The 9944-nt window shown below is 32.2% G+C and overlaps 1 protein-coding gene across 2 annotated transcripts; it reads right to left on the bottom strand.

Moving 5' to 3' along the window:
- Window positions 1-345: 345 nt before the first annotated feature.
- On the bottom strand, window positions 346-2092 carry LOC110636189 (ethylene-responsive transcription factor ERF062-like). 2 transcript variants are annotated; one of them, XM_058136923.1, is made up of 2 exons: window positions 1451-2092; window positions 346-1354 (listed from the first exon to the last, which is right to left on the bottom strand). In XM_058136923.1, the coding sequence occupies exons 1-2, from the start codon at window positions 1841-1843 to the stop codon at window positions 509-511; spliced, it is 1239 nt and encodes a 412-aa protein (XP_057992906.1). In that variant the 5' UTR covers window positions 1844-2092; the 3' UTR covers window positions 346-508. The 2 variants fall into 2 exon arrangements, with proteins under 2 accessions (XP_057992906.1, XP_021641455.2); XM_021785763.2 differs by having other exon boundaries at window positions 346-2085.
- Window positions 2093-9944: the final 7852 nt, after the last annotated feature.

Here is a 9944-nt window from a genome sequence, read left to right as displayed (position 1 = left end):
AGCTTGGCCTGCAATGACTTTAAGTTTTTTTTTTTTTTTTTTTTTAATTCTCATCTTTCTGTTTTTTTATGGGCCCTGGACTTTGGTCATGGACAATGATACAAGTATGAATCTTGCAACCCGTGCTCCAAATTCAGCAATGACTGCCAGCTACTTATAAAAATAAAATAAATAAAGAAGAAGAAAGAGCAATTTTTTTTCTTTACAATATCAAACTGCAAATTCAAGCTCCAAAATCAAACTAAATGTTACTGAAAACTAATCAATGCCTGAAACACAGAAACAAAAGCTTATATAGGAGGACATGATTTGAGCAAATTCCATATGTATATCTAAATTCAGAAAAGCAAGCAAAAAGGAACCGAGTTAATGAGCTTTCTATATCTAACAAAAGAGAAGGAAAACTCAGGAATTAGTATATCCTATTAAAAGCAGAAACATAAATACCAACATGAACATCTATTAAATCTTAAGGTATTGGAAAATATAAAAATTGAAGGGCTAATAGTCAGGAATCAGAGACTAACAAAGCATCCCAGATCATGTCCATGTCCAAGGAAGGCATTCTACTTAACTGAACGGCATCCATATCAGATGCTACAACCTCCTGAGCTTTCTTTTTCTCATTCATTTCACTATCAAATCCAACTTTGCTCTCAAACTCAAATTGCCACTCTTTTCTTGATGGGTTTTGTCCCAAACCCTTGAGCTTTGAGTTATTCTCATATACATGCTTGCTTGGTGATGTTGATGGCGGATCAATATTTTGATTCTTCTGACCAGAAATGCCTTGTGATATTGACTGTAATTTTGCTTCAAGAAGGGCTGCTGTTGTTCCATTCAGAGAATTGGCTTTAAGCTGATGCTTAAGATCTGGGAAATTTAAATGCGCATAATCTCCTCGTAATATATAGGCAGCTGTATCATAAGCAATAGCTGCCTCTTCTGCTGTGTCAAAAGTCCCTAACCAAACCCTTGTCCGGTTTCTTGGTAACCTAATCTCTGCCACCCATTTGCCCCAGTGCCTTTGCCTAACTCCTCTAAACAGCTTTCCAGGAGATGAGGTCGAAGATGGAGAGGATTTTTGGTGCTGATTCTGCAATCTTCGACCTGTGTATTTCATCGGCTGTGTCTTGGTTGTGCTAAGCCAATAATCATTAAATCCTTTGGTGGGATAGTCTGTCAAGGTTTGGTTGATTTTGAGCCATTCATCGCCTGGTTGGCAATGAACTTTCCCAAGCTGGGGCATGGAAAATGAAGTGTTTGGAAACAGTAACATAGGCTCGAATCTTTGATTCTCACTGAGTGAACCAGTAGTAGTCGTTTGTCTGGATGGATCTAACAATCTAGGTTCCTGCAAAAACAAAGTCAAATTTGGGAATTTCGATGAAGAAGATGGTTCAGATACTTGAGTTTGGTTTATTTTTGGAAAAGATTCCAAGAAATTTACAGGAATGGAGCTTTCTGTGATATCAGACAGTGAAGCTCCAGAGGAAGGGTTGATAGAACTCAATCCTGAAACAAGAGAACTTGCATGGTTTTGTTTGGTAGCATCCTGTTCAACAAAACCAGGGATGTTACCAATCAAATTATTGGTACCTGAAGCCTCCTCCACCGATGAACTAGAATCGGAACTTGAAAAGAATCTTTCAGAAGAAGATGATGATGATGCTGTTGATTTCATGCCACTATTACCATTGTCGTGACAAGTAGTAGTTTCAGTTGGAGCTCCCCAAATGATTGGATCATGAAAATATTTGGATTCTGTAGCCGTTCCATGAAAACCATAAAAAGGCAAGTCCTTGGGCATGAAGGTTTCCATTTTGGGAAACTGATCCTCCATAGCAGAAATTTGTGTGTGAGGAGAACATACAAAGATGGAGATAGAAATGATGCATATGATTATGGAGGCACTATCCTTTATATATTTATCCTAAAGCATCTATCATGTGAGACTATTAGAGATATATTTGTTAAGCCTTAATAGAAAATTAATTGCTTGATTAATAATCTATGTTCATAAAGGAAAGTTTATCGTCTGAGTCAGATCTACAACTTCATACAGACCATAATATAAGCTCACCACCTTCCATTTCGTGCTTTCCATTTCACAGATGTTTTTGTCCCAATAAACCAATCAGAAGCTGACAGCTCAATCTTCTTTGGGTTCATCTCTCATTAGGGGCTGAATATTCTTCCATGACAGTGACTAAAATAACCTAAAAACCTCTAGTTTCATCATGAAACAGTACAATTTAGGCAGTGTTTTTTCTTTTTCTTTTTTTTTTCTTTTATATAAATGATCATCATGTGATTTTCTCAAACACCCACATGTTTTATTGTTTCTTTTTCATTTTCTTGGTTCATTTTTCAAACCAACACAAGACCCATTTCATTCTTAAAAAAAAAAAAAAATTAAATCCATTTCTATTAGCACCAATATTACAATATTATTTTTGTAGGAGAAAATATATATGTGTGTGTGTGTATATATATATATATATATATATAAAGAAACAATATTGATTAGCTTATTGCATGAATCGTTATCGACATTGGAGGTGGCCAACCTAATTCATGATTAGTACTAAATTAGTGACTACCATGATTTATGGAAAATCCATTTCAATGCAATTAGCAAAGCCTCATTATCATCATCAATACATCATTAGCTTTGAATTTAAGGGCCCTATTTCAAAATTGGATGGTTAAGTTTAATAAGGAAATCAAATCACTGCTGTCTGTAATAGACTTGTTAAACACTAAACTAATATCCAAATCTATATAGAAACACAAGTATGCCTTATTATTAATTTGGCATTTCTTGGAGCTTCAGCCAACTGTCTTTTGGGATGCTTTAAAGCCACTTATAAAGCACCTCCATGGAATAAGAAACAATGAAAGGGTAAAAAGTGAGGGCAACCTATGGGCCATGTCCACCTCCACCTCCAAATTTTGAGTCTCAAATGATTAGAATTCCTATTGGGTGGTGTTAGTTTGCAGTGATCTTAAGCTACCTCCTCTAGTCAATGACACTTGGAGTAGTAACTATTCCAAGGAACGAAAAACACCCATTAGAGAAAGAGGTTCCAAAGAGACTATTAATTCACTTTTTGTTCAGTTTTGATCAAATTATTGTGAGAGAGCAATCTCTTCCAATAGTGCAGCTTGCATGTCATTGTTATTTTATATAAAGGAAGCACATGGTCTTGGCTAAGCAAACTAAAACCTTATTATGTTTTATCTGTCTTATTGGTGATCAGTAAGTGGCTAGAGACATGAGGCCATGTTTCTCCAATGTTGCTTTTGCCTTTTTCTTTTTATCAGGAACTTTCTTTATTCCTTCCTCTATTTTGGGCCTCAAAACAATAAAACAAAAAAAAGTATGAGGAAATGCATCTTTGCACATCACCACTGCAACTTTTGGTTTTAAAAGAAGTAATGAGCATGTGGAATAGACATGACCAACCAGTTGATGACAAATCATGCATGGAGATGGAGTCTTTGATGAGTACCAAAATGTGAAGCTCTTGTGATTTGGTCCTTAATGATATATATATATATTTTTTAATTGTCTTATTCCACCTCTATCCCTCATTCCTCGTCAGCCTAGCTTGGACAGAGATGATGCTGGTGATGAATCTTTTGCAGCTAGCCTAGCTAAAAATAAAAACTACAGCTTCTTGATTCAGTAGTGGCTGAAAATAAGGGAAGCATTGCCAACTCAAAGTAGTGTTTTTGTCTTTACAAAAGCTGAAGCTACAAAGAGACATATGGACATACCCTATTAGATTTAATAATTTTACTCCACATCTACACATATACAACCTGGTGTTCATTGCACAATCAATACAGATCCAGTCTCCCCTTTATTTAAATTTCTGAATATTCTACATGGGTCTGATGTATGAGAGAGAAAGAGAGAGAGTCTTAAATCTTTAAATAACTTCTAATTAACCTTCACACAACTACACTGAAAGCCTTGTGGGTGAAGGCTTAGCAATAAAAAAATTGTTCTTTTGGGAACTTTAAGCGCTCATCAAACCATAAAACAACATGTTTATGTCTGGTGCAACTACTCCTAGCATTTGACTATGCAACTTCTCTTTTGCTTTCATCCTTAATTTTCTACTTTTCCTTTTTAGGGTTTCTTAATAACTTTAATTTTCTTTTTTCACTAGCAATGTTCATATAGCCCTTGAAATTATTGATCATAAGAACCACTCTTTTAGAATCTAGATCCCGCTCTCTATTTAAATCTAATCCTGCTAAAACCTACAGATACCTAATGTTATTCCAATCTAATCCCCATAAAGTTAAATGCAAAAGACGAACACAACTGCATCAGATTGGAATCCTTCTTGTACAAAATTATTCTCTCATTTGTTTTACCCTACTCATCATCATCACTCTTTCCCTTCTTTCTATATATCTTTAATAGAGGAGCTTGTCTAGGAAGGGAATCTACCTTTAAACTTAGAATCTTTCTCTTCAATACCTATCTATGAAACCTCGTTACCATTCCCCTCTTCATCATATTCTGAAAGAGATGTTTTCATAAACAAATTATATTATCATTGGCTGACTTTTGCTTAATTTGTAATTAATTTCAACAAAACATTTGAATTTCGATACTCATTTCAATTAATTTCAACATCCATTTTTAACTTAGTTGACAAGTATTTTTCTTATCCACTTTGTGAGAATCTCCTATATATTTACTAATAAGATGATTAAGATTCAAATCTAATAGGGATTAGATCATATCTAAGGTTATAATTTTTCTTTCTTATAAATCTTTTATTTTCAACATGAATTATTAATTTTTTTTTATAAAATCACATGAATTATTAAGTTGCAACAATATATACTATAACTCAAATATAAAATAGCCAATAAGTGGATAGCATGATTGATCTTCCTCCATATTAGAGGAGTAGAGAGGTCTTAATTTTGAATTTCTTTCATCTACCTATTTTGAATTTAATGAAGGCACAATAGTTCTGTTATAGTTAATGGGTTATACAATCAGAGATAATTCTCTCCATTTCTTACGCAAAGGTGAATAATCTTAGAAAATGTAAAATATGATATTAGAACTCGAGACCTTTCTACTTTTTAGAAGACTAATTAGGGTCATCTATCTATTTTTTATTGCATAACGCATCAATTATTATCTGACTTATTATACTTTCATTAAATTAAAAAAAAAAACTAGATATAAAATAATGTTTATTAAAAAAGAAAAAGCTAAAACCTAGGTGCTATTAATTCAATCACTTTACTCTATGCAATCCACTAATTAAGAAATGGATATACGCCAACAAACCCTTGAGGAAGAAACATTAGAAAACCCTATCCTTTCCTGCGAAAACTAAGTTGTACTTACCTATCCCTCTCATCATGACTTCCACCAACACAAGCAAATGATGAATAAATTAAGACCCCAAATGCACTTTTTGGTTTATTATAACACTAATAAAACATGATTATCAAAGTCATTACCGTTATCATTATCTGCTGATTAGTTTAATCATAAATTCCCCATCCCAATTAATAATGGTGTTAGCGTTAACAAAAAGACGTGAGCAAAGTCGCCGGAATCTAGCACATTGGTTTGGTAGATGAAAGAAACGTTTGCTGAGGAAGCGGCTAACCACTCCGGCTGTGACATTTGTCGCAATGTTTGTGGTGATTCACCCGTGGCCACTAATCTTAATTACCGTCGTTAATTAGATAAATTAGTAATTTAATCTATATTTGGCTTTCTAAAATGTATTTTTTAAAATTTTATTATTAAACGAAATTATTTCACTAAAAAGTTATGTCTTTTATTTAATCAAACAATACTTTTCTATGCTTAATAAATTAGAGAATAGCTAAGAAGTACTTTTTATAATTAACAATAAACTACAAAAAATACTTTTCCTAATTAATAAAATAAACTCAACAGTCAGCAAATTTTATTAATTTGATAATAAATAATACTTCTCTCAATTGAAGAAATATTTTAAATTCAATTTTTTTTTCAAACAAAATAATAAATAAATAAAATTCTTTCTCTTATATATACATCAAGATATATTTTATATTTATTTTACGGTTCACATAAGATTAATTTTTTTTGGAGTTCGTGACTACCCTTTCCAATAATACATTTTTCAATAATCGAACCTACGTTCTTTCCTTAAAAGCATAATGAATTTTATGTCTGCATCCAATATTTATTATTTTTTTAATAGAAAAGTTAAAAAATGAAGACTCAAATTTAAATAGTGATATGTCTTTAGCCTTGCATAAGTTAGGCTAGACTAAAGTCCACACGTATAAGAATATATAAATATAATTATAAATTAGGAAGAGGGGGGGGTAATGTTTGGATGGATTGGAGGTGTTTTTATGTGGGCAAATTCATTCCCCAAAGGCATGTGCAAAACTAGGATAAGTTTGTTTAGAAAAACCATGTCTCTCCAAATGACAAAGTCATCCTCTAATATAATGCAATAGTCACCACAACAACTCCATCACACCAAGCATTTATTTATATCATTGACTTGTTTTTTTTAGCAATTTTTATATGTTCTTTTGTGGGAGTGACCACACAAGACAAATAAGCGATTAATGGAGGCAACAAATTAATATATATATATACACACACATATGAATGTGAACTTTATGATTAATTATATATTTCTAGGTTAATGATTTCCAAAGAAAGGATGTTTTCTAGGAAAAGGCTTTTGGGACCCAACTGTAGCATCTTTCTCAAGAGTAGGGTCAGGGACCATATTTGAAAATTCAAACTCATATAGCCACTTGTTATTTACAATAAAGTATGAGAATAAGCCTGATAATTAAATTATTTTTATTGCAATAAAATGATCTTATTCAAAATTAAAACTCAATAGAATAAAAAACATATTTAATTCTTTGATTTTATCAAAGACTTAATTAATAAGATAAAAAAAAATAAATTTATTTGGTGACTTGATAAAACTAATTACAAGAAACAGAGTTGGTCGTTTTTTTTTTTTTTTTTATCCTTTCTTTCAAATTTTACTTCATTTCCCTATTAAAAGTTTGTATCTGTTATGATAATATTCCATTGTAGAGATTAACTGATGAGTATAGAAATTAAGAATGGGCGAAGAAATTAAGGATAGAGAGACCGAAGTTGTTTAGTGAATTACAGAGTGCTTGATAAATGGCGTGGATGGCACGTTAAATTGATCAAAGTTGCACATCATGGACCACATTTTCCCTGTAAAATATGTTTTCCTTCACAACCCTAAACAACTATACATATACATCTCTTTCCATTATATATATATATATATATATATATGGAATGAAGCTTGAAATTTAAAAAAACATAGAGAGAAGAAAGAAAGCAGCAGTCCAATTTTACGCACTGAAGACAAGAATACTATGCTTTTTTCTAGCCTGTCAAGATTGAAAAGAATAACGTCAGCCCTTCTAATTGTTTTCACAAAATGGATTAATTGTTGCCTTGTGTAACACTCGGGTTCAGATGCCTATTAAAAATCCTCTTTCCCTCCTTTTCTTCGCCTGATTCATCCGGAGGTTTTAGGTTTCTTCACTTATTTCAATGTCTATCTTCAAAATTAGTCAATTTTTTTCACACATGAAAACAGAGGCACATTACTGAGATAGTTATCGCATTCTCACAAAATATTTTAAGAAAAACTAATTACCAAGTCATAATTTTTTTATTTAAACTAGGAAATTTGAAACGTGAATCATTTTTAAATACCCTGTTTGAAACAAACATTGGAAAATTGTCTAAACTTGATGAGTATCAATGTCATTGAGCTGTTCAACAGCTAATGCTCATCACGTACTTTAAGCGCTTTAATGTTCAACCTTAAAATGTTCAACCTTGAAGCGCTTATAGAATGAGCCTCCTCATTCCCATTTTTGTGTGTCAATATCTCGCCCAGCCTTGGTTTAAACATCTTTGCCCTTCTTGTGGGCTCTTAGCATTTAACATGAAAAAAAATTAAAAAAAAAATGGATACACGATTAAAATCTCAAAAATAAATAAAATTTAATTCCAAACGAGATTCAAATAAAATAAAATAAGCATAACTTAATGCAAAAGAAAATTTTATTAAATAAATCTGAACGACTTATACTTAATGAAAATATATATAATAAGTATTTATAAAGTTCTAAATAATTAGAAATAAATTAAAGAATCTTAATTTAAATAAAAAATATATTTAAAAACTTAAATTAAATAAAAATAATATTTTAAACACCTAATAAATTTAAAAAATATAAATAAAACTTATTTAAAAAAATCTTCTTAAAATTAAAAATTCTCGTAAAAAAAAATATATATATATAAGTTTTCGGAGTTCAATGTGAATTTGCACACCGTGGCACTCAGTGATCAAATCTGGTTTTGGAAGTTGGCAGTTCGTTACACACACGTTACACCTAAGTGAACAAAAGTAGGATCCAAGAAAATCCAGTGTAACACTGAGAATGTTAATCCCTAAGAAAACAACCAATTTGATTACTGATACCAATAAAACCAGTTTGCCATAGTGATGATAAAAAGAACTAGAACGACAATGCTACTAAAAACCTTAAGAAATTTATCTCTTAGTAAAGATTTGAAACGAGATAGAATACAAGTGGGTGATTTTTATCTTCTCTTATCGACACCACTAGCTCAGCCACGACAAGTTAGATCAGGACCTTACATGGAACCTGAACATATCATTCCTTCCAACTGAAATAAAGAAATTTGATTTCCCTCTCCGGCTTTCCGGCAGCAAGCTAGGTACAGAACATCAAGTGTGATAAAGACTAATAATGCACATACGTTTCAATATCAATTATGAATTAAATTACAGGTAGATGCCTTGGAAAGCCATGTAGCAGTGATTTATTGTTGCCTTTTGAGCTCAGGAAAATTAGAAAAAAAAAAAAAAGAGGAGGACGGGGTCGAATGTCATAATTCCATTGCTTCCCTGTGACTTCCGTATATTACTGATATATCAGATGTTCAACATCTAAATATGCCCAGACATCCACAGCCCAATTGCAAGCATATAATATTATCTCCTCTTTGTAATGGTTAGAATTGATAAATCACTGTCTTCGCATCTTGTGTTGCTCTGCTTCCTCATCCAATAACTCTCCATTCCAATGCATTTCCTACAATTCATAATCCAGATCCTTCTAGTATCCTTGAGAACAGTAGCAGCATAACAGGAGATCCAAAACAAGCATCTCTTTCTTGTACCAACTTAGAATCTCTTGTAACTTTTCTCACCTTTGGCCTTTGACATATCTTCATCACTAAAATCTAAATCTCCTCCAAGACCTAAAAGTTTCTTCTAGTTGCTTCTTAACTATTCTTAAACTTTCAGCTTCACAGTTACTCAGACCTTGAAAAAACATTAGAGAACTAACTTTAGTGCCCTAAACTATCAAATACACAGAAGTGAGCAGGTAACCACTAACCAATAAAATCTACATCTATATGACTTCTCAAAAAGCAAGGAATAAAACAATTTGCACAATAACATAAACACAAACTTAGGAACACATCTATTACTAATTTAGCCGTTTGGTCTAAGCCTCTAAGGCAAAGTAAGATTTCAAGGTTTTAGATGACAGAAAAAGTATCTACACGAAGTTGTCAACCATAGTTAAAATAGACTTTGATTCCGTAATACTGCTATTTATGATTAAAGTTTAATGAAGTTTGCATTATAAGTCCGAATAAAATGCCATGATCCAAACCCTAAAATTTTGATCATAAGCAAGCCACACTTCTTTCTCGAAACCACTTGACTTTTGATATCAGCTTCCACTTCCTATGTAGGGAAAGTCATGGGGCTCTGCAACTTGTGAAGGTGTGAGAAAAGGGAATTATAGGGTTCTATTTTGTGGATTCAGACTTCAAA

The sequence above is a fragment of the Hevea brasiliensis genome, chromosome 15 (assembly GCF_030052815.1).
Source record: "Hevea brasiliensis isolate MT/VB/25A 57/8 chromosome 15, ASM3005281v1, whole genome shotgun sequence".
In the NCBI taxonomy this organism is placed as follows: domain Eukaryota; kingdom Viridiplantae; phylum Streptophyta; class Magnoliopsida; order Malpighiales; family Euphorbiaceae; genus Hevea; species Hevea brasiliensis.
Note: the sequence above shows the minus strand (reverse complement) of the source record. Positions and strands in the feature narration are given on the sequence as shown.

Coding starts and splice junctions, on each gene's coding strand:
- LOC110636189 (XM_021785763.2), bottom strand. CDS start 1,843: ATGGAGGATCAGTTTCCCAAAATGGAAACCTTCATGCCCAAGGACTTG.